The sequence below is a fragment of the Gymnodraco acuticeps genome, unplaced genomic scaffold (genome assembly GCF_902827175.1).
Source record: "Gymnodraco acuticeps unplaced genomic scaffold, fGymAcu1.1, whole genome shotgun sequence".
In the NCBI taxonomy this organism is placed as follows: domain Eukaryota; kingdom Metazoa; phylum Chordata; class Actinopteri; order Perciformes; family Bathydraconidae; genus Gymnodraco; species Gymnodraco acuticeps.
The window spans coordinates 979,520-1,005,134 of record NW_022990238.1 but is presented as its reverse complement, the minus strand read 5'-3'; the positions used below and the strand labels follow the sequence as shown (position 1 = coordinate 1,005,134).

The 25,615-nt window shown below is 41.1% G+C and overlaps 1 protein-coding gene across 1 annotated transcript; it reads right to left on the bottom strand.

Moving 5' to 3' along the window:
- Positions 1-1,486: 1,486 nt before the first annotated feature.
- LOC117548721 (heparan sulfate glucosamine 3-O-sulfotransferase 6-like) lies at positions 1,487-23,818 on the bottom strand. Its single transcript, XM_034220144.1, has 3 exons — positions 23,796-23,818; positions 15,812-16,397; positions 1,487-2,545 (listed from the first exon to the last, which is right to left on the bottom strand). The coding sequence occupies exons 2-3, from the start codon at positions 16,336-16,338 to the stop codon at positions 1,927-1,929; spliced, it is 1,146 nt and encodes a 381-aa protein (XP_034076035.1). The 5' UTR covers positions 16,339-16,397; positions 23,796-23,818; the 3' UTR covers positions 1,487-1,926.
- Positions 23,819-25,615: the final 1,797 nt, after the last annotated feature.

Genomic DNA, 25,615 nt, shown 5'->3' with positions numbered 1-25,615 from the left:
GAATGCAAGCACTGGTTCGACGTATTTTCATGCATTGTTAAAAAAAAAAACATCAGCAAAGAAACATTTGACCAATAATTTCTCAGATCTTAAGCTCCTTTTTTGGTTGTTCCATCAGAGCAAATGTTCTTCTTCCTAACAGGATAGTGTACGATGAAAGAGAAGATTTCAGAGAGGAAGAAGTGAGGACATCTTTCATAATTAAAGGCCCCAGTAGCTTGCTGGCCTCAGACTGTACATGTGGTCTAACTGTGTGGAAGTGGCAAAGGGAAAGCAGTGAGAGAGAGGAAGAGAGACAGTTCTCCATTGAAGGAGCTAAAGTTTGAGAATAGCGTACAAATGAAGTGTGGGGAACAGAACTACAGAAAGAGAGAGAGATAGACATTTGGTTGTGGCAGCAATAACAGGGTAACCGTAGAAAAACTAAGCATTCACTATGCCTGCGCCCCATAGTTACCGTTTATATGCCTGTCAAGCTTTCTGTTCCTAGTGTTAGATGTTGCTAGCTAATTCAGCTAACATTGGCTGACAATACACAATGGCCACATACATGATTAATGTTACAAGACAAGATATAGAAAACGTTGGTCTTGGATTGCAGTGCAGAGCTAGTTGTAGGACTTTTAAGAAGAAAAAAAAAGTGTTATTTTGTTCAAACACAACCCTCTCTGATTGATAATCTTACAGTTTACATTTTTAAAAGTGCCTTCTTCATTTTTCACTTTGCTAGCCTTGCAAGGTTTTGCGCTCCCCGAGTGACGTTCTACTTTTGTGGAAAGTAGATTATTGTAGGTAGCTAGTTGGCGGACATGCTAATACCTGTTGTATCCATTTCTCACACTTTTGCTCTTGTGTCTTTTAGTTTTAGAAAGCCCTGAAATTAGTTAACACTTTTATTATGACGGTTTACTGGATTACTGTTGAAAGGGCAAATATATATCGCTCTTCTAGAAGCCTTTAAACTAACAGCCTCAGTTTTCCATTACAGTAATGCATAATATAAAAATGAGGAAACATTTGATGTCATGTCAAAAAAAAAGTTACTATACGAAACAAAAGATCAGAGTCAGAAAAAAGGTTTAATAGACACCACTGTGCTTTGTGTACTTTATATATGGAGTTTTAATTGGTTCAAAATCATCACAGATCAAAACAGTATTTTTATTTTAAGCAACAGCGGAGTGGTTACTGCCAATGCAATTAAAATGTGTGTGGCTTTGAGGAGAAACTATCTACATATGTCTACAAATGGAATGAATGAATGTGTGGTTTCTTAATACGTTTGATATTTACAGATGAGGTATTATTGAGATATCAACTGTAATGTACAGAGAAACACCCTTCAACATAAGACATGTAATATTTTAAAGGACATTTGGAAACAGCAAATGTAATGGAAATATAAATGCAGTCAAAGTAACACTGCTTATAATTAAGAAGACATAGTGGTTAATCATGGCATGACATTTTCTTTACTATGTCCTGTCAATAAAGACATATTCAGTTTTATGTCTGGCCTTGTCGCAAAATAAATACATTTATTCAATAAAAAAAAAACTGTAACTGTTGTTTTTCAAATCAACAGAAACTATAAATATCAGCTTATTTGATCAAAATCCAAAATGATTTTCAAAGGGAATGTCTTTCCCCCCTTGGTACACACTTTGCTCTTTAGTTTAGTCTATAGTTTAATAGTTTAAAAACAAAGCCATGTGAGTAACTTGCATATTGGCAGCTTTGTGTTCACGTCGGCTTCTACTCTACAACACAACAGTCACAGTTCATAGGTTGCTTGTCACGTTGAATCCACTCAGGCAGAATAAAGTTTGTGGACTTTGCATTCCTGTACCGCATCCCTGAGAACCTTAGTTCTGTGGAGCATTAAACAGTCAAATTGTCATCTTTTTCTGGTAGGAATCTCCTTGTTCATTCCCAGCCAAAGTCTTGTCCACTCATCTGGTAGAAACGGTGGTTGAAAGGCCTGTAAAAGTCTCTGAGCCTCTGCAGGACCTCGGAGGGGATTTGGGGATGGGGTCTGCCCTTAGACTTACCAAGACAGCGTGGTCTACTGCTCCCCTCAGGCTTCTTCAAGCAGGGAAAACCTTTTGTCTGGTTGAAGTAGAAGTGTTTGTCTGAAACAACCCTTTTCAGACCCAGGAAGTCCTGAACACGGCCCATCTCCCCAGCTGGATCAGACACCAGCCGCTCTCCGCTAACAAACAAAAAATGAGACAAGGGGAAGTGCTGAAGCCAGTTCTCCAGATGTTTGGCGTAAAGGCCGATGCGCACAGCGCTCCACGTGGTGTCAATCAGACCTGTGGTGGAGTTTTTTAAAGCCAGGCTCTGGAAGGATGGAAGGCCTGGGTTCTTGGACAGTGTCTGGGTGTAGTCAGAAACAGCCCTCGTCACGGGATCTCTGACCACCACAATGAGCTTGGTTTGGCAGTTCATAGTGCAGACACGACTAGGAGCCTCTTTTGTGACAAAGTAGCTGGGTGTTTTCTCCATAGTGATTTGGCCGTCCAGCGTCCGAGGCATCAGGTTCCTAAATGAAAAGAAGATACTTGTCAGACACAAAATTCGGTTTCACACTGAAAATATAGCTTTCACAATTACAAAGTTTGGTTGGAGTGGGAGAAACTTCTGTGTAGCAATGCAGTGGGACGACTCATGAAGGAAACACGGGAAGAGCAGGAGCTTTGATGTCAAACACTGATGGTTTATTACGAGTTTCGGCCGGAGAATTCACATCACAAGTCACACAGTCAGAGGGTCTCTGACTTCACAGGAGAGTTGCCACGTCAATTCTGAAGAACTCTACCCCAGACCCATGTATTTAGCTAGTTCAGAGAGAATAATCAACATTGTGCATAACAAGATAGAATCATAACACCTCTATCAGCTGACGCCAACAGGCAGGAACAGGGAGACAAAACACTGAGAGCACAGCAGCCAAGGTTACAAGTGTGTTTGCTCAGTCAGGACAGTATGAAATGATAAACTGGGTCAAAGCTATGGACCTTGGAAAATATTTCCCCAACAGTTGGTTGTGCTGCAACATATGTGGTGCTTTTCTAAAGAATTGTTCATTTATTACAATTATTTATGCTACTTGGGTTAGCGGAATAAGCTGTAAACACAACACTGCTATATTACCATGGCCATATCAATTAGCATCTATTTGTTTGAGAATCCAAATGTTACTCTCCTTAAAGCTCTGTTTTTGATTTCCACCCATTTATGAGGGAATATATTACACTAACTGCTCCACTATGTTCACCAGCTCATTGTTAATTTAGCCTTTTCTGCCGTTTGCCGCGAGGCAGGAAGTATACAGTTGGGTTGTAAGAGCTTTTGGATAAAAACAGCCGCCTGCTACACCTGGTAACAATTCTTCTGGCAAGAGCAAACCAAAAGAGTGAAGTTGTCAAAACAATGAGCTAAAAGACACTGAAACACTCTGTGGAACCGAGAGGAACTTCAGAGTGTGTTGATAATTCAGTTTGGGTCCATCAGTATGATTAGTAACCCCATTCCATTACAAAAAAACATTTGACAAATGTGTTTGTGTCAGTTGTACAAATACTTTTTTGCACATTTTCTGCTTGCAAAAATGAGGAAGGGAGAGAAAGGAGCGTGACATGCCATATAGGCAGGGCTGCACATAACTGGTGCGCAGGTGCGCATGCGCACCTCCGCCAAAAAATGAGCACCGGGTCATTTGAAAAAAGGCGCATTTGCGTACCAACATTGAGAGAGAGAGAGGAGAGAGAGAAGAGACAGAAGGGAGAAGAGAAAAGAGAGGAGAGAGAAGAGAGGAGAGAGAGAAAGATATTTGCGAGTTGCATATGAACTCAGGGTAGGCTCCGTAGCACTGGCGTAATAGATGTTTGCCTAGGGCGCCAGATCCGGGGAGGCGCTGCGCTGTCAACTCTGGGAGGGAAAAACAATTTTTTGACCGTTGGGGCTCATCCTAATTTTCGGCCTTGATGTAACAACATTCATAATTAAGTAAATGTAACACCCTTTTCACCCCGGTTACACGTTTCATTTGCCCTGTACGATGGGCGCTGTAAGTGATGAAGATGGGGGATGTTGGCTTATCTGGCGCCCGCAGCTCACAGCCAAAGTGCGAGTGAGCGTGGGATCGAGGGAGGGTGCACCGGTTCCGGCGCTGTTGTTATTAGTATCTGGTGCTAGCTGCTCTAACGGATATAAGAAGAAGATGTGTCTCCAATAATGTGGAGGGAGAGTCCTCTCCAGTCAGACTGAGGCTGATAACTACAGCTCAGTGAGGTAAAGGACTGTGGAGTGTTTAGATAGTTCACTTTAGTCTAAGTTGTCTCAGTGGGTCTCAAACGTTTTGATCACAATTTATGTAAACACATATTTTCAAGTCACTCCTTTATAATTATTGGGATAAACAGGTTTTAAATCATTCCAATGCATACTATAGGACAGTAAACCAAAAATATCCTTTACAACTGGAAAGATTTAAAAAAATGCATAAATATATAAATGTTAAGGTAAAATAAGATATGAACAACAACAATAAAATAAGTTACATTAATTTGTTATTGGCTATGGTAGGTTATTGGTTATGTTCACATACTTATTTGATTACATCCACTTGTCTAAGATGACAACAGAGACTTTTGACCCAAAACCAGCTGTTGACTTGTGGATGCAAGCAGCTAATCGCAAACTCAACCAGAGAGAAAGTAGTAGGCCTACATCATCAGCTACCATGTCTGAGAGGAAGACAGTGAGGAGAACAGTCAGGAGGGTAGTGATGACAGCTTGTAGGATTACTGGTCGTGCTAATGTTGTCTTGTGTTCACCTCTGCATGTGTGTTCTGTGTTCACCTCTGCATGTGTGTTCAGTGCCGTGTGTCTGGCAAATAAAGTCAAGACCCCCTCAAAAGTTACGGTTTATTTCATTTTAAGGATGAGCACCAAGCAACATCTCCAGGTGCTCCTTTGAGAACCAGGGCAAAAAAGTTATGTGCACCCCTGCATATAGGTCCCAAAGCTGGAAAATCTGGGATGTTGAGGTAAAAAGGTGCCGTACCACTTAACTACAAAGGCTCTGCGTTTTTGTAAATCGCACCATTAGGGTATGCCTAATCAAATGTGTGGTACAAACTGACGAAGGTAAACACATTAGATATGCTTAACACTAAAGCACGCTTCTCTGCTCTGTGTGATTAAAGGTTTGTGCACTGTAGTGTGTTCATGCAGCAGGGCCAGCCCATCTGAGCCTCACTCTAAGCCTGTACAACAGGACCATCCACTCACTGATGAGTCAAACCACAAAGCCTCAAGAACCACTTAATGGCAATTTCCTACAGATTTTCACTACACCCCTTTCTTCCTGCAAGAGCAAAGTACCCCCCTTCTCGTAACCCTTTCCTCCCCTACGGGTTCCAGGACTCAAACAGACCAAACGCAGGAAGTGCAACCAGGATGGCAAACTGCTGAGCTCAGCTAGTGTGTTGAACATATGGCTGGAATGATATTGTGAAGAATACGGCAGTAAAAACGCACAAGTTGAGTTATGTGTTACTATATTGCAGAGATCTATTTTGCATAGTAATCCAACACATATTAATCTTTAATCCAAACCAATATTGGCAAATCTATTTACATATTTTCTTACATATGTCTTAACTTGTTCTATGTTCCTATAGTTTCTTCTCTTCTTTACTTTCTGTGTGTATCTTCTGTCCTATACATTTTCAGTATTATCTGGCAAACAGGCATTGTGGGAACCATATGTCAGATGTGTCGTTTGTTCCTGAGTCCACATTGTGTGTTAAAGGGCTGCGTGAGGCACAATTGTGATGATTAGCCATGTTTAAAACAGCAAATTAATTGTCTGTAGTTCATTAACTCAAATCATATTATATGTTACTGGAAACAGAGCTTCAATGTGGCTTCAAATTAAATAAATAAGTAATGGAGCTTTTACTCTTTATTCATTTCAGATTGAAAGTCTGCACAAAGTCCACATTTCAAAGAAGAGGCCATTCAGGAATAGATCAAGTTGTCAAAGAAAAATATATTTCTATTTTGGCAGTTATTCTTGTGAGATTGTCTGTGGTCAAACCCTGATTAGATGATTATAGAAAAGCAAACGGTAGAATTCATAAATTAATGGTCCAATAGACTCATGGTTTGTTTCCAGATGTTGATCAAAATAATCCAATCAGCCTCATTTTAAAATATGTAGAAACACTGACTTAACTTGAGTTTTGACCGCCATTAGCCAACATTATATTCATTTTCTTTAGGTTAGAGCTGATAGAACTAATAGGAAAACCTTAATGTGTGAGTGAAATAGGGCTGGTGAAACTGACCTTCCTCAGCTTTAAATCTTATAGTAATTTTTGTTTTATCTTTTCTTTTTAATGACTGTTTTTAAATGCCTTTGTCTGAATGTCTTTTATTTTTGTAAAGCACCTTGAATTGCCTTGTGTTGAAAGGTGCTATATAAATAAACTTGCCTTGCCTTGCCTAATGGGCCCATGTCATGCTTTTCCGGTTATTACCCGTCCCCTTGTGTATTATGAAGGTTTGTATGCATGTAAACGGTCTGCAGAGTCAAAAACCCTCAAAGTACACCCTCTAGCAAGTAAAACACAGTCTATGCTGCCCCAAAACGCCTCGTTGGAGATTTCTCATTTTCCATTATTTACTTCCTGGGTACTGTGACATGTGAATACCCAGAGGCCACACCCTCTGCCAGCATTTCACAAAACAAAGCTTCCCAAACCTTTCAGCGATTCATGCCGGATATGTACAGCGTAGGGCACTGAAGAACGATGCTGTTCCTACTTTGTTTGGACCAGCGGGAGATTTGGGTACACAACCTGTAAGTATTCATTGTTGTTTGTGTATTTATGATGTTTAAAACAAACAAGGTACCACAACTGTTTAAATGGGTAAACGTTTTTCGGGCTGCTAAATTGGGATCGCGGAGAAATGCTCTCCGCGCAGACCCATTCTCACAGCGTTATAAACCTTTTTCTTACTCAATATCAAGCCACACTTATTGTTTTTACTTCAGCTGTGAGTGTTCATGTGTGCTCAGGATGAGTTTAGCTTGTTGCTGTATCGCCGACCCGGAAGCCTGTCCGCTCCTTGCAGCAGATCGCAGCAACGAGCCTCGCAACTTCCCGACCAATTAGAGCACACTGGGCTCACAGGGAGGGGGGCAAGAGCTCCAACAAGCCGTTTAGGACAGAGAGTGAATACCGGTGAATACACATACTTTACAGAGATGCTGTATGAGAAACCAATGTGAGTTTGGAAAATTGCACAATATAAATCTATTCTAGTAGACCTCAACAATGGAATTATGATCAGTAGAAATGGCCATGACATGGGCCCTTTCACACAAGGCAGTGATTGACCGTGGTTAGGAGCAGCAGCCCGTAGGTAAAGTACAGGTAACACTGTACTTGGTCGGTGGTCAGCCTGCTGCTGCATCAGTCATTGCAAGCTCTTTCTGTGCAGTCAAAACATTGTTGAAACCTACAGACTTTTTTTTTTCAGTCCACTAAATAGTTTGACATATTCGAAAACTTATTCACTTTCTTGACAGGAGATTCAAATCTTGGTACCCCTTTCAACCCCACTGCCAGCAATTTACAGTGTGTATCTAGTTTGTTCAGTCTGTACAAAAACAAAAGTCTAAAAGCAGCATGTTGAGGTTTTAGGGGGATTATGTACCGGACTATTTATTGGCCCAATTATTTTCTTAGTCTCATAAAAAAACACATGTTGTTTTTAAACCTAAGTTTTATAAAGATTCAATGAGATTAGAGATGCATTTTACTTTTGGAAAGATCCAAGCTAATTGTTCCAGTATAGAGCCATGCTTACAAAACTGACTGTGAAATCAATTAAAAACAATTTCAATCAACTGATCCACAGGACATCTAGAACATGTCCATTTGGTTGGCTGGTGAAGAAATATAAAGTCGATTTGAGTATTTTCATCAATGTTAACGATACAAAGATTTTATGAAGAGCCGTAACCAGGTCAAACACAATATAAATATTATACCGTCAGAAAGTGTGAAATAGGATTATTAAGGTGCTATTTAAGGGGAACCAAAAGGTAATATTGCATGTTATAGTGTTTCTAATATGCTGCAACTTTGAAGAAACATTTTGTAATTCTCGTATATTTGTTGTCGTGAAGTTTCCATGAAGACAAGTTTCAAGGAGGAAAGAAAGACTCCTTGTTCCTGTGTAAGTTTCGAGTTTCCTCCTACTTAAAGTTAAGCCATTTCAATCTACCCCCATTAAATGATTCCTCCAATAAAGGCCATTAATTGATTATTATCCAACTACAAGAGCTGCAAATGGCCTATCGCTGCCTGTCTGTCCCCAGTTTATCTGTGTCTAATCAATACGTCTGTCTCTATATGACAGATTGTTCACTGTGTGTGTGTGCGATGTGTGTGTGTGTGTGTGTGTGTGTGTGTGTGTGTGTGCGATGTGTGTGTGTGTGTGTGTGTGTGTGTGTGTGTGTGTATGTGTGTGTGTGTGTGTATGTGTGTGTGTGTGTGTGTGTGTGTGTGTGTGTGTGTGTGTGTGTGTGTGTGTGTGTGTGTGTGTGTGTGTGTGTGTGTGTGTGTGTTGGTGTACCCATACACACACACACAATATGGCTGCAAAGGTGTGAGTGTTTACTGATGAGAAACTGAGTGCTCGTCTCCCTCTGTCCTCTCCTCTCTCATCCATACTCGTCTCTATTTGTCCTTCACTCCTTCACATACTTGTCACTTCAGTAATTGACCATAAGTTTTCTTTCCATTCTCATGAATATTTAATAAATTGTGGCTTTCCCCGTCTCTCCTTCAGTCCCTATCCACCTCATCACAATCTGTCTCATTATCAGAAGATCAATAATAACCATTTTCTATCATAAGTCTCCTCCTATGTGTGGTGTCAGGAGGAACTGTAAACATATCAGGGATGATTAATGTATTGCCATGCATGCAAATCTAGTGTTATGTTATATATGTTTTACGAATAAAGGTATTTCATCTAACTTAAGGGAACATGCCTTTCAGTTTACTGGTGTGCAAAGAGAGTTACTCAGAGCATAAATATGTTTTCTATTTAGCCCAGTATTGGAAAGCTAGCCACATTAGTCTGGAACTCCCTGCTGCTTTAAGGATGTAGCACTTTTCCTCCCTGGAGTGCTACACCGCCGATTACACTACTGATATGTTCGAGGCAGTCTGGATCAGAAGATTATACTAACCCTGGCAACAAGGATGTGGCCAAGAGACTTCCTGCCCCCGAGATTATGGGTTCTCCCGCTGAAGTACTGCAAATTGATCCCATTTAGCGCACTAAAAGGCATTCTGGCAAGAAAGAATAGATGATTAAAAGATCCCCAAAAGATCCAATTATCATCAAAACAAAAATGATATATATTTCCAATGGTAGTAATATTCAGTTACTGGACAATTTAGGCTAATACTGACTCTGGCAGACGTCTCTACATCCAAACGCCTTCAGAGCTAAAAAGACAATTAATGAGTCACTGGAAAATTAAGGCCGTAAATATATGAGAAGGAACACAAACAACAAACTGAAGGAAAACATTTCCCAGCAGTGCTGCTGTGCTCAGAGGGTGACTGAAGGAGCCTCCGGGCCAGGGACAGCTAAGCATTTCAGGATGTGTGGGAACCCCAGATTTACACCTTCATGCCTGGTTGAAACATCTGCTGTTATTCTCCTCTGACCAGAAAACAACAACAAATGTTCAACAAAATACTGATCTATACCATTCAGAAAGTAAATTTCTACAGTTAACATTAAGTAGATTATACAAAGAATATGTAACATGTTAATAAGTGAACTTTTCTTATGTTTTGACAGAGCTAGCAAGCTGTTTCTAGTGTGCTAAGCTAAGCTAAGCTATAGGCCTGCTGACATTAGCTTGATATGAATAGACCGAAAGGACTATGGTGCTGATATTCTCAGCAAGAAATGTAATAATTGTATTTCCCATCTCAAACTTCTGCTTTAATTATAACCTTGGTGCACTGCAATGACAAACCATAAACCCATATGACACATGTTGATAAGATACAACTCAAGACCCTGCACACACAAGAGCATGTCATTGTACTTGGGATAATAAGGAAGACTGCCACCATGCTGTCTACATATTCTTTGTCTAAACAGAAACCTGAGCAAGCGACGAGGCCTCTGAGTTTCATGGACGGCAAAGTTGGAAAGAAAGACAAATTGACATGCGTTAAACCCAAATGTTGCCTAGGGATGTGCTTGACAGTGAGACAAAACATTAAAAACAATATTGTACAGCAGCTAGTCACCAAGTGTGAACAAGAGCTGTGATATAAGTGATAAGTCAACACAAAAACACTAAAAACAAGATGCATGTGTCAGCCTGGAGGTGAATTTCCGAGCTTTTGCAGACACACCCATCACCTCTCTCCATAGGCAGCGGGAGGAAGTGGTTGGTTAGGCCCCTCTGGGAAACCACATGACTGGCAGAAAGACTGCTGCCACCCACAGATTTTAAATACATTATTATCAGAAGATTTCTTTCCTATGAATAATGATGGAGTAATGGAGGTAGAGGAGGGTTTTCTCGACAGGAGGTTAGCTGAAGTTCTATACACTCCCACAGAGACTACAGTGTTTTACATTTTCATCTTTGGTGGTTAACAGCAGGATACCATTGCAATGAGTTTGGAAATGTGTGTGTGAAAGATGGTGGGTGGGTAGGGGGTAAAATCATGCACATGTGTGTGTGGGCCTTTCCATATGATAAATTACCTTTTGTTGGTCAATGGCTAATTAGTGACTATATGGCATGTTAGCATCCAGTCATAATTAAAAGACTTAACAGGAAGTCAGTGTGCTTTGGTGGTAATCAGTAATGGATTCAGCATTTGGCAAAGTAGGCCTCACAGTGATATTTACCAGGGTAAAAATGTTGATCAGGCATGGTTTTCAGAATATGTAATACCTCTGCCAATAACAAAACAATACGTTTATTTAAAACCTCATTGAGGAATTTTTTTCGACAACGGTCTTATGTATCATATCTTAATAAAATATTGGATTAAGTTTGATACTACTTTTGATGCAAGGGACACAAATGTGCCAGAGAAAAGATAATAATACACCGTCCTTGTAATGACAATAGCCTGATGCTTAACAGGCATTATGATTGACTCCCATCTGTTTTCCAGCTTGCGTTATTCTTCTCTGGAAATGGCAGTGCAACTGAGCATGACTACCAAGTATCTGAAAAATTACATTTTGGCCAAGTGACACAAAGTAGGCCCATTTTTCACAAGCTAACTGCAGTCCTGAGCTAAAACGGCACGACTGAAAGATTTTTAAGGCGCCCCAAAGTGCACCACAATGCGCCTCAAATTATTATAATTCCCACCATATGGGGTGTGAGCGTGGGCCTTCTCAAACCCCATAACACCATCTCAACCCAACCACAGCCGAAACCCACCACCATTAAAACACAATACAACTCAACACTACAGAAACCACTTCCTGGTCTGTTACACCAATCAGTCCTGTTCAGCCTCTATCACTAATGGCCTCTGGGCTGGACACAGAATGAGGTGTTGGGAAAATCACCCACGCTCTGGAAAACGCTCCGCATTAGAGTCCACTTTCAACATTTCAAATGTCAAATATCAAAACTGACATGGTAAGTGTTTGAATCCGACCTAGAAAATACTGAAATTAAACATGCTTGCATGCAGTTTTCACATGAATCTATGGTGAAATAAAGCACTGTTTCTCCTACCAGCCTAAACAGAACTAAACTACAGAAATGTAAAGGTCAATCAGTACCAGTCGTAAGCATAGTACACTGACAAATTACATGTGACAACACACTTAAGTAATCTAACTGCAAAACTGTGTCTCTATTCTGTGTAAATATCAACTAAAGCAAAAATGTCCATTTGTATTATTACTTTCATTATATTATATTTTATAGATAGTAAGTAAAAGCATGAGGAAGATCTTCTATTTTTGAAAGATTATTAGCTTTTTGATCTAAAAATGTTATCCATGCATTTTCTTAAAGGCCGACATAATACCATTTCAAAATCATCTGTTGTCATCACATCATATCCTTATTCTTAAAAACGTATGTCTCCTAAAGAGTCAATGTGATTTTAGCTGTGCTGTCGTTTCTACTTGCCCTTGTGCTGCTGCCCTCAGAGGATTTATACTACATGTTAAGCAATCCGATCGGGCATGGCCTTTGGTGTCAAGACTGTAGGTCAGGCAATTGACAAGCTTTCAAAGTATTGATGGAACTTGTGGACTGGTGTTTTTCTTGAATTAAGAATAAAGTAATGCATTTTTAAAATATAAAATACATAGAGGTATGTTATTCTTAAATCAAAGCTCTTTGACTGAATAGGGCTAATCTCTTTTTTTAAAAAGTGTGTTCTGCTGCAACACAACAACAACGATAAATGTTCTCATTATAATGTTGTAAAGGAACCGAAGATACAAAAATAAAAAATCTGTCTGTTACTCATCCCTGCCCGCATCATGATGACAAATATGTGACAACCACAACCATTGTGCCATGGAAAACTGAGGTTTTCTGCTTTATGCGGTGGTTCTCAAGTCCCATATGAAACCCATCATCGGATGAAGTCCCCTTTAAGCCATAAAACGACACAGAAATTCATTAAATCTTTGCATCATTCTGAAAGCACTATTTGTGGCTTTTCCATTCCCGTAACAGGCTTGTATGCAAACACATGCAAAGGAGGGACAGGGAGGGACAGACAGGCTGAGTGGAGAGATCAAGGACTGACTGGATCACTCAAGACAAAAGCAATGGAAAACACACATGAACGAGGTCTTGGTTTGTCTCGGAGAGTACAATGCTCTTGGAACAACATGCACACAACCAAATTGCTGCAACTGTGAAGTGTCTCCAGCACGGAGATCTGAAAACAATATACAGCCCTGCAGCAGGACTCTCATCCTTCTGCAAATTGTCCTATAGTTTTGGTTATTTCCTCCATTCAAGATATGTGGGAGCAGGTGGAGTATCCCTGTATACAACTTGTTGTCAGATCCTAAAGTCATGTGTTCTCTGCATTGGTCTTTATTATTTATAATGACTTGTCTTCCAAATGATTAAAACAAATCTGATTTGGAAGCATTTTTAAAAAAAAATTATATTGACCATTGTATAATAAAAAGGAGAATCAATATAGTAATATGACAATGCACGTTCATTCGTACTATACTAAGATTAAAGTAATGATCCAGTGAAAAATGTACATCTATATGCATAGCTGAAATATGATCCTGTTGACCCGAGAGCTGCAGATGAAGCGGAGAACTTCAACAAGATAAAATGTCAAAGCTCAGGGTTGCTTTTCAGAGCCTGTCATACACAGCAGCCTATAATCGTACTGTGTGTGTGTGTGTGTGCGCGTGTGTGTGTGTGTGCGCGTGTGTGTGTGTGTGTGTGTGTGTGTGTGTGTGTGTGTGTGTGTGTGTGTGTGTGTGTGTGTGTGTGTGTGTGTGTGTGTGTGTGTGTGTGTGTGTGTGTGTGTGTGTGTGTGTGTGTGTGTGTGTGTGTGTAGCTTCCAGATGTGACAGTGAGTTGACCCGCTGTTCACTGACAGTCAGGTGAGGTGGGCTTGTTTTTTCCACTTGGATGAGCTCTTGCTGTCACTGACAAATACACACAAACACCACCGAGCTCAACAATTTCCAGCTTCTCAGGAGGCCACTGCGGTTGACAGCAAACATATTTTCCAGAATTTCTGAGATTCAGTGACAGCAAGGGAATTATCTTTCAGTGATTTCAACTGGGATCATGTTGCTGCTGTCGCTTTTGTTGTGATAATCCCTCCAACTCTACTCTACCTTCAGCATCTAGTGTATTAAAAGGTAGAAAACAGCTAATGTTTTTAAAGTAGATTCATAACTGATTTTACTTGGACTATCTGGGTTTTCAATTGTCAAATATAAATGGCAGCTTCTGTCTATATGTACGAGTAATTGAATAACTGTTTACATAAGCAGAAAATAAACTGCAAAAGCATCTATTTTGATAGTTCATTTTGTAATCACAGAATGACACACTTTTGCTGGTTCCAGCTTCTCATCTAAGGATCAGTTGCTTTTCTTTGTCATATATGATACCAAACTGAATTACTTTGTGTTTTATGCTGTCAATTGAACAACAAAAAGACATTTGAATGAGTCACCTTGGGCTTGAATTATAAGATGCAACCCTGATTATGACCAATCCAACTGTCACAGATCATGTTGTTGTCGCTGCCGTGTTACAGCACTAACTAAACTAAAGCATTAAAGCGTAACAGCTTTACAGCACCAGTCACGCTAATTAAAACACACAGAAAATCACATAAAACATGCCCTGGAAACACAAGGTCTGCCACAGGTATTTCCACATAAAGACATCCTCTACACTTAAAGGAAGAGTAAGGGAGAGTGAAGCTGGCAAAAAAAAAAGGAAAAAGAGGAAGAGTGGTGAGAAGGTGGAAATAAAGGAGAGAGATGGATTAAAGCAGAGGAGTTGTGGATATGCATGTTTGTGCACTGAGGAAAACAGAGAGGAAGCTTAGCAGCATGATCAAATGATCAGTGGTGAAAGTGTTTCCATGTGTCCTCATGTTTGCAGTTAAAAGACAGCTAAGGGGGATGGAAAAAGGCCAAGAGAAGATTGAATTACACCTTAGCGTTTCTAGAACCATCATGCTATCAAAGTGCTTATTTATCAGCTCTCTTCCGACTGTCAAACCTATGCTCTCTCCTCATAGATGCTTTAATGCTATTCTCACTGGTCGGAAATAGTATTCTGACACTTGTCACGAGTTTGAGGAAAAGTGGGATCTCTCGGGAGCTTGTAAACATCTGGAAATTATCAGAATCAGCTTCAACCCGACCTAAATCCTTCTTTAGGACCTTAACTACACCCAAATTATATATCTGGTTGGCCTGGTCACCCCAAATTAGCTGCTGTTGCTGTGACAGTAGCTGATGAACATGTTATGGGCAAAATCATCGTGACTCGCAGCAAAGACCAACAGTATACATAATTCAACATATCAGGTTTTATATCCTTTACACAGTATGTGCAAAACATCTCACTGCATGACTCCCAGTCAGAATACAGTGGAAGTGTTAATACAGGATGTCATATTGAAGGGTATAAATGATGTTTATATGGCTGTCAAGATGATGAAATGCTCCTCTGAGACCCCTTTTGATTTACAGTGCAGCATGCAGGGAGAGTATTGGCTTATGGTGATCTGAATATATCAGACAGGCATGGCTGTCCAGTCTATTGACAGGACACATCAGCACTTGAGCACAGGTGACACTACTGCTCATCTGACCCTTAACCCTGCAATACATCACCCTGCACTGTCTGTCCAGAGCTGTATTCTAGAGAAACTTGGCATCATCCTTTTGGGGCTCAAAGGACATTTATTACTTGGTAACATACTCTATTTTAGTGTACTTACACATTGGTCACTTTCAACATTCTCTTCGACTATTTCATTTATATTCTGTTTCTTTTGGCACTATTTTTCTATGTCTTATTTATGTTGCCTGGGACTTTCTTTCATTGCCATAACTGCACTGTAGCTACTGTGCATTTGGCAATAAAGCCTTTAAATGTTTAATCTTAAATGACAGGTGTTAAAAGTTTTTGCACACACTCTTGAGCTAAAAGGCAACCTAAACTTGCGTGAGTGTTTGTTTGTGTGTTGCTCACCTGTACCACTCCAGTCCTTTATCATAAAACCTGTCGAAGAAGTGAGGCTCCGCACCGACTGCTCTCACGTCCGGGTGGATGCGGAGAAACTCCAGCAGGGCGCGGGTTCCTCCTTTCTTCACGCCGATTATAATCGCCTGCGGAAACCTTTTGGTGCCGAAAGTGTTGGACACGGGGATGCCGTTGCTCTGTGCGCTCTCCTCGTTTGCACTCTCCGACATATGTTGCGGAAACTGTCCGGGTGTGTCCACCTGCTCTGCGTCCGCGGAGCCTGAGCGGTTCCGCTGAGACTGCGCGTCCGGGAGGAGACGGGGAGATGGTCGCAGCTCGTCCAAAACGCGGCGATGATCGTCCAGAGCGTCATAGTCTGATACTTGTTGGCGGTATAAAGTCCTCGGAGCCGAATCACAGAATCCGGTGAGGCAGTAGAAGAAGTAGGTGAAGATCAGGACCATGGTAAAAAACACCGAGACTTTGGAGAGCACCTTGCCAAAGTTGAACCTGACTCTGCATCCACTACATCCCATGAGTTGATCTCCTGCTCGGTGCCAAAGGTCCAAAACGGGGACAGCATTGCTTCTTTTTCCTACATTGATTGGAGTTGACAGTCACATTTATCTTTTAGAACCTGTTGCGTAAAAGTGAAGCATCACATTGAAAAGTTGATGGATTTGTCGAAAAAATATCCTCATAATCTTTGTCTCTTTTAGTCAGAAAAGATTAAATGATTCCTTGTAAATGAAGGAAGTTTTCTCATTAAACATCGCTCGTTTATTTGCAGTCAGATGAGACTTCCAGGCTGCTGTGAGGTCTACTAATTTCTCATTCAAGGTTTCCCCTCTGCCTATCCTACGCCCTTTTCTACACGTCTCCACCCCTCCCTCCTCAAGCTATAGATAAACATGCTTCATGGGGACATAAACTTCATACAGAGACTCCGGTGTGTTTATTTCCACATAGTAAACATAATCAATTATGTTTATTTATAACTAAATGTAGATTACGCATTGTTACCACAAACCATCGAACAGAATCCACTTTTTATTTGTATTATTTGTGATCTGTTTGATTTACATATGCCTAAAGTTATGTGATATATTTTCAGGGAACTTTCCAAAATAAAAAAATAATAGCTTGTGTTTTTTTATTATAAACTACAGGCACATCACTGTTTTACAAATGTAAGCTGATCCCACTGAGGAAAATCCTTGCCCCTTTGAACCAATATGATAGATCTCTGTGAATAAGAGAAGCCCTGAGGATGTATATCCACAACCTCGTGTACTCCACCTGCACCCTGAGACTCAACACTGAGCCAAACACATAACCGACACGGTGACAAGTCTGCCGACACAAACCTAAAAAACAATAGGCTCGAAACATGAGGGGGGCCCTGCGACTGCTCCGTACCATAAATACAGTATGTGAGGCTGAGTGTGGCACCTCAGGGGTTATACAGGAAGGATCAGCACCGGGATGTTCCCCCGACTCTGTGAAGCTGCAGCAGGTATAAAGTTTCTTCTGGCAAAGAGATGGATGTTGAACCTGAGATGGAGTTCAGACTTTGAACCTGACTCACACACCAAGCGGCTGTTAGAATGGATGGAAAGAGAGCGAGGAGAGGTAAAGGTGAAGTTATAATCTGTCTGAGAAAGAGGTGCACACACACTGACACACCCTCAGCCCTTGGGCACAGTAGGTTTCAGACAGAGATAGTAAATGAATTTGGCAAACTTACTGTGTTGGCTGATTGAGAAGTTTATTTGTTATTTTTATTCACCTCTCTTCCTATGTCCTCAGAGAAAATAGAAATTGCTTGGTTAAAGACACTTAAAAGTTAGACATTGATAGCACACTCCTGTCTGGATAGTGAATATGAAGGCTAACTTAGCTTAGCACAGAAACTGGAAACAAGGGGGAACAGCAAACCTGGATCCATCCAAAGATTACAAAATCCACAAACTAGCAACTTAAAAGCTCACTTTTTTAACACTTTGTTTTCCCATTGTTAAATAAGCAAAGTCAATACATTAAACTGTCAGTTTTTACAGGGTTATGTGATGGACCATTTTTTAGCAAGTGTCAGAAAGTTAGTGGAAGTAACTGGTCCCAAACTGTGAAATAGTCTGGCACATAAAGAATAAATAGTGCTATACCGTACGCTTATTCACTTGATTTTCTTAAGTTAGATGAGAAAATTGATTCCGAGAATAGTTTAAATAAAATGTTAAACCTATATGCAACTACGATGTAAAACCGCTTTGAAAGAAGAAAGTGCTAAAACAAAGGTCTCAGCGGATTCCGACATGACCCAGGCAAATATAGAATAATGATATGTTTTGGAGCACAAACAGCCATTGTAAATCCATCCAACGTGAGGCCAGCCTGGCTCTGAGGAATTCACAGCTTTGGAAATGTCTGTCTGCGGACTAGCGGCAGATTCAGTCAGAATGAGGTCAGGATCCAGGCTCTGCTTTGATCAAGACATTTTATTTGCTTTTCCCTCACGCTAATTGCTCTAGTTGGAGTTACACTGACAGGTTTGGACCCAGAAATATAAACAGTGAGATTAAAGAAACAAACAGGGAGCAGCAGTGTTGGGGAAACAAATACGACATTCAAGTTGTGAACTGTGCCTGTATGTATAGGATTGCGGTTGGATAATATCTCTCTGTTGATGTATTTGTGTGCGTATCTCGACATCTTTATTTATTTTACTCGCATTCATGTGTCTGCATTTATGAATGCGTGTCCAGACTACATTTACATCTGCGGCCCCTTCAGGTGCTTCCCTGTGTGATCACTGATAGAGATTTCCAGAGGCCGGCTGATGGCGTATACATGTGTCAGCCATTACAGCAAATTACAAATCCTCCTCAGCAAAAGCAGAATGTTCCACTCTCATTTGGTAATTTCCAGTATGAGGAAGAAGCTGTCGACCATTTGCGATAGCCGCAAGATACCGGGGAGAATCTTCTTAAAGCCTTCATGACAGATCTTTGAAACCACCGCCCAGGATATACTCATTTAGCGGTGCAGAGGCATGGCTGTAGTTTCTTTTTTACTGTCTCTGGAATTAGATATTTACAGATAATGTACTCCAGATTGAAGACGTACGTATATCAGAGAATATGCCTGCTGTTTGGTTCTGGTTTTCTATGCAGTGATGTGGTCATTATCCTGAAACAATCCAGTTTAATGCTCACATTGTGGTGTCTGAAGTACATCTCCTTTGAAGAAATAAAAGATGTCAGACACACGCTCTGCTGTATGTTAGATGCTCAATGAACGGGCCCTCAGGTGGGGAGGCTCACTGAATACAAAAGCCAAGAACAAAGCGACTGTGAGGCCCCACCCTTCTCCTGGAGCCTTCCCAAACTTTAATCTACAGACATAAGCAAAGTCAGTAGGCATGATAGATGGACATGGAGACAGAGGACAGAACAAAAAAAACACTCTGATCTCTCAGTCCACACACAATGATCTTCCTCTTCTCCACCCACTCTCGATCCCTCGCGTCTCACTACCTTCACACAGGTGCATCCATCTTTTTCGCCTCCAGGAGGACTTCCTGACTCGCAGTCTTGCCCTGCAGCTTTATAGAGACATCACTGAAAGGATGAATGTACTAAAGATCTGAGAAGAGGGAATGTTTGGAGCTTATACAACAGCTTCAACGGCCTTGAAAGCATTAAACAGTGCTAGATCCACATAATGCCTCGAGTTCAACATGGGAGTAATTTATATCGGAGGTAAAGTCTGCTGTGATTCATTTTGACTTCATGAGGATTCGATTCAAGTAGCATCTAGAGCCAGGAGGTTAAATTACATTGCTAGTATACATCTACAAAGATACAAGATATTCTTCAAATAAACAAAACTGCAGGCAGGCCTTCGTCAACAGCTAGAGACCAGCTGCACAGAACAATTTTCAATGTGTCTTTCATCTTTGCAATAAAAACTAAAATGCCTTTTCCGGTGAGCAAGTCTGCACAGGAGCCTCATGTTTTTTAAAAACTGTTATTTAGCTTCTTCTGGTGTTTAATAGGAGCAGTATACTCAGGAGAGTGAGGATCTAAAGAGTACAGAGAGAATAAAACGGATTGACAATCATGTCATCGCACAAGCCGCAGACCATTTGGGAAATGCCTTCTTTTCTAATCCGCAGCTCTGCGGTGAAAAGTGGGATCTGGTGGTTGGCTCCAAAGTGATGTTGGGTGTGTTGGGAAGGGTGGACGCAAAAGGACAAGAGGGAGGTGGGGGTGTGAGGGGAACTTGCGTGTGCGTGTTTGTGTCTTCGTGACATTAGACGAGTGAGAAAGAGGTTAAAAAAGAGACAACTGTGATTACTTCGGTATACAGTTTCATGCCTCCAAGCTCACTTCGGGGGATTCACTGAGACATGTGGCTACGAATCTGACAGAGCTGTGAAGGTGAAACATTTTGAGCTGCAGCTTGTGTCTGACTGCGTATAAGAAGTCTGTCAATATGCGTGCAGAGACTTCTATTCCTTCGGGGTGTTATGCATGCTTCCATGTGCCTGTAGAGGCCTATTGTTCCAGCCTGCGTGCACATGTACTACTTGTGGTACCCAATCCCAGACGGTTACTTACTGAAATGCTTGTGGGTTGCTCCGTGTGGCTTTCCTTCATTGAAAGGCCTCGTCGTCTTAAACGTTGATTGCCATGACGTCAGCTCCACACCACAGCACTGCCTTTTATGTGTCACTGTCACCATCTATTTCCGCCGAGTGTGTGAAAAACAACTTTCTTTCCATCTTTGCAGTTCACTGACACCGCCGGTTGGATCGAACACTGTGCTACTGTAACTGGGCCAGAACCACCCCCAAAATGGAAGTGCTTGTTAATTTTCACACAACAATTGGAAGGGCTTAAGATGCGCATGAACGACCATCTGGGTAAATGTCTCATTAGATGACCGGGGGCTATGCATTCATTTATGTAAACAAGTCGAACCTGGACGATTTCTGTAAATAAAAACAGTCATCATATGGGTGTTAACTGACTGTAATTACTGGTGTAAAACCACAGCAGTTTGTATCTCCACGCTCTGGAGTTTCCCATGTTTTTCAAATTCCAACCTGTCACATCGACTGTGAGAAAAGAGAGCTCTCGCTCTCAAAAAGAAAACTGGGAAAAACTGCTCTGTCCATTGCCTCACTGTTAAAATGCTATCCTATCACCTGCCCTATGAGATCCTGCAGGCCAGAGTCGGTGTGGGTGTGTGTGTGTGGGTGTGTGTGTGTGTGTGTGTTGTGTGTGTGTGTGTGTGTGTGTGTGTATGTGTGTTGTGTGTGTGTGTTGTGTGTGTGTTGTGTGTTGTGTGTTGTGTGTGTGAAGAAGAGAGAGAGAGAGAGAGAGAGAGAGAGGAGAGAGAGAGAGAGAGAGAGAGGAGAGGAGAGAGAGAGAGAGAGAGAGAAGAGAGAGAAAACAGGAGATGGGCTTCTACCCTGTGGGGCCAGTCTGCATTTCTCAGGAATGCTAAATTATGTGCAACTCAAAAAGTTAAACCATCAGCAAAGGAACTGTCAGTTGTTTTGGCCGAAGGGGACGGGATCAAATATGTGACCCACCAGGAAAAGAACAGGCCTGGTGGGAAATTATCTTCAAAACTTTAGGGCTTGAAGTTTTTCTGTGGAAACTTTAAAAGTTTTGATCAAATATGTTCTGGTGTAAAGTTGTTTGGACAATCATTTTCCAAAGCTCTAATAAACCAGATAAAGAAGAGGAAAGGCTTGAATAAAAATAATTTGGTTAAAACGCTGATTTGTTTTAATTCTGAGAGGGAGATAATAATGTCAATACTACTCATGTCTGTATGCTAACAATGTAGCTACAGCTCAGCTGATGCAGGGGGATGCAGCTTTACTGGCTCTGTATAAAAGGTAACAACAACTGTCACCTGTTAACCTCAATTAGTAACAAGCTATATGTTGTGGGGCTATTGGTATATGTATTTGGTTGTAAATTGGTGAGTGATCTCTTTTGAACTTTTCTTTGGGTACAATTTCAACAAAAGTCATCTCTAGATCTTCTTTTATCTCATTCAGACATCCAGCCTATAGCTCTTTCAAGTCCTAATGCTAAGTTAGGCTTACTGGTTGTAGCTAAGACTGTAGCCAACCGTGCTAATAATGTTGGTATCAAACTTCTCTCTTCATTATACTGATATTCTGAACAATCTGTGCTGTTGTATTTGCTGTAAAGTGTCTCTACTGTAGGCTATTTTTATTATATGTACAGCACTTTGGCGCCACCAAAAATCGTTTATAAATGTGTTATATAAATAAAACTTGATTTGATTTGATTCTCTTGGAAAAAAAAGCAAATTTACAAAAATTACTGATTTTCATATTTATGGCCGAAAAATATAATTGAGAACTTTCCTATGATATATATAAGGTATAGCCTCAGGTTGAAACGCGGTTATGGTATCTGTCCTCTTTCTTTAAAACACCACCTCCACCACACCCTCACTTTGTCGTAAAGCTGATAATCACATTGGGTTGTCTGTGAGCCTCATTCCTGTGGGAATGTATTCTAAGTGTATAACCTCTTCTTTTTTTAACCCCTTAAAACCTCTTTAACAACACACACACTCTCCTTCCTGTAGGGCTCATCTGGTCTCACTTTGGGTTTTGAGGTTTGTGTTTTTAGGGGACAAAACAGAGCTGCTCGTCCAAATGACAGCAGTAAGGCTCTTTAGTGGACTTCCCCAAAACATATCCAAAATTAATTTGGATTCTGATTTGACCAAGCAATCATTTACTCCCTGCAGTAATTGTTACAGACACAAATGGATGAAAACACAAAGTATACTCTGTCTTCACCGTCTTAAGTATTTGGCGTAACATGATGTTCTCCGTACAAATCCGGGACACTGACGAGCCAATAGGGAGAGGCCGGTGGATCTAGAGAAACAATTACTGCAGAGTGACAGGCGAGATTAGAGGGTATTTGCTTTTCTGGCTTAAAAGTAAAGGAATACAAATCAAATGTGGAGCATTAAAGTGTGTCTGTGCCATATATTGATGATGAAGATATAATATCAAGCAATCCAGGATTATTGTTGATGTATGAAAGCGAATGATTAATGATAACCCTAGAATGATAGTTGGCTCTAATGTTGACTACATTAAGGAGTTGTAAAATAAGGGGTTGTGTGTGTGTGTGTGTGTGTGTGTGTGTGTGTGTGTGTGTGTGTGTGTGTGTGTGTGTGTGTGTGTGTGTGTGTGTGTGTGTGTGTGTGTGTGTGTGTGTGTGTGTGTGTGTGTGTGTGTGTGTGTGTGTGTGTGTGTGTGTGTGTGTGTGTGTGTGTGTGTGTGTGTGTGTTAATAATAAGTATACTGCAAACCTGTTAGCATAGCTGTTTATGCGTTTCCTGCTCTTATAAGCTAAACTAACCTGCACCTTGATCTGGGATCATATTGAACTGACAAACATGGTATCAACTTTTAATCTTCAAAATTAAATATTTTAATCTATTGCTATACCACAAAGTTGGGTTGTTAAAGCGCAGGCTGGGATAAAACACATGCACACACACATAGACACATACAAAGTACAAATGAAAGATTGCTGGGTCAATTCATCTCCCTATAACGGTTTCTTCTTTCCTTTCAGGGATTTCTGGTGAATGCAAATGTGATTTTCACAATATCCACAAAGCAAAACTTAAGTACACCTCTGTAACTGTCTCATGGTGCTGGGAATGATTATAGGTTCCTGATTGGGTTATAATCACTGAGGAGAATAAAGAGCTGAAGCACCTCTGAACATTTTCTGCACAGAAGTTAACAATCAGCTTGACCAAAGGAGCAATTTTGTCTAATAAGACCACCTACCTCGGCCCTGTGGGGGTTCATCATTTCTATATGTATGTTGCAAATACACATAAAACGAAAAGAGCATGCCCAAAAATGCTTGCAGTTGTCTCCTAAATGGAGCACACTGGGATTACTTACCAAGATGACAGAGGATGAGCAGCCACAACTTGCAGAGAGCTGAGGTGAGCAGGGTGGGTGGGTGAGCGCAGGGGGGACAGTCTGTGGCACCGTGCGCAGGGAAAGACTGAGGTCATTTCTTTCTTCTTCTCAGTAGTGTTCAGTCTGTCTGCAAAAGGACGTTTTTAGCGTGACATAAACCTCTCCAGACATACAAATGCATCTTTTTCCACAGTCCATCACTTCTCTGTCTATCTTTAAGTTGAGCCTTCCTTTTAAATCATTCAGCCAAAAACAAGCCTTATTTTTGACATACTCCGAAGCTGGAAAATGTAATAAATGTCACTTTTCCTCTGGCACACTTTTATCTGACACTATTTTTTGCCGGCATCAGAATATGAAACACTTTCTGGATGACAGCCCCGCCGCCTTTAAGGCCTCTCAAACCCCTAGCCTCTGATCAAGGATCAAAGTTGACATGTGGGCACACAATCAGCCAGTCTTCTTCTCCTGTTTTAAACCCTCTCTCTTATCCTGTAGTGAATCCCTGAATACAAGGACCCCTCTCCCTGATCTTTGTGAACAATACCAGTGCAACCTGTGCTGCTGTCTCAAAGTCATATCTCCCCGAAGCAGATGACCGTGCAGATAGCGAGGGATGTTTGAAAATACATATATGTTCAGAACCCCCTGTGTGTTATTGAAGCTGGTGGAGTTCAGAAACAGGAATGTGATCATGTGATAACGGTGACAATAAAGCGGCAGATACCATTGAAGATAATCTTTGAAATTTCTCATTGTTTATTTCTTCACTGGGAGCCCTCATACTTGGGACTTTACCGGGCGATTTTTGGCTTTGCTGTTCATTCCCTCCAAACTGTTGACATATTGTTGGAATGGAACTGTTTCTTCCTAAATGCAATTGTGATTTTATTACTCCTCATTCCACATTTACAGTGTTTATAACCAACGCAGGCTGTCAAGATATGCATTTCACACACCCACACTGCATAAAACCCATTTATATGCTCAGTAAACTATACTGCACGCTGTGGTTCACTGCTGGGCTTTGCAGAGAGAACCAGCAAAAATATTCTCATTTTGGTTTTCATAAGCCTCGTCTCTCTCAAACACATGTTGTTCTGACAGAATTACAGCATGCCCATCCTGCAGTGCCTCGAGTTTCCAGCACTTTCCTTTGATCCAGAGAGGAAATCTCATTCCAGTGTCATGTATAAAAGCTTTGTTTATCCTTTCAGTCATTACAGGGGGATGCAGACATTTGGCCAACACATGTGGTCTGTAACATGTGGAGGGCAGCCCTGCCGTGTACAGATGGAGACATCATATATAGTGGGATAACTCACATTACTCCCTGATGAAAGAAGCTTTCTCTATTTCCGTTACAGTCGTGCATTCAGGAGCTTTATTCCTCCCACAAAGTGATCACAGCTTCTGCAGTGTGTGAAGCCGAGCCACTGGATGGCAGATGTTTTTAGGGAATCCTACCTTGATGAAACTGGATATATTGTCGTGGCGTGTGGAGACAGAATGAGACAATTTTCTCTGTGGCTCAAAACAGAAGCAGGTGCAGTGCCCGTAAACATCCACATCTAAGCAACAGCCTCTTATACATAACAATTAAAACAAGATGTCCCTGTGAATGAGTCAGAGGCACACAAATAGGTTCAAATTGTACCCCGAGGCTCGGCCTTTGGGACAGTGGAAGGCTTTGGAGTAGTACCGGTTTAATGTAATTAAGAATTTGCTCATGAGCAGGATGAGCCCTGGGGGGCAGTGGAAGGAAGAGTGTGGTTACGATTTACGTTTACGTCTGTCTC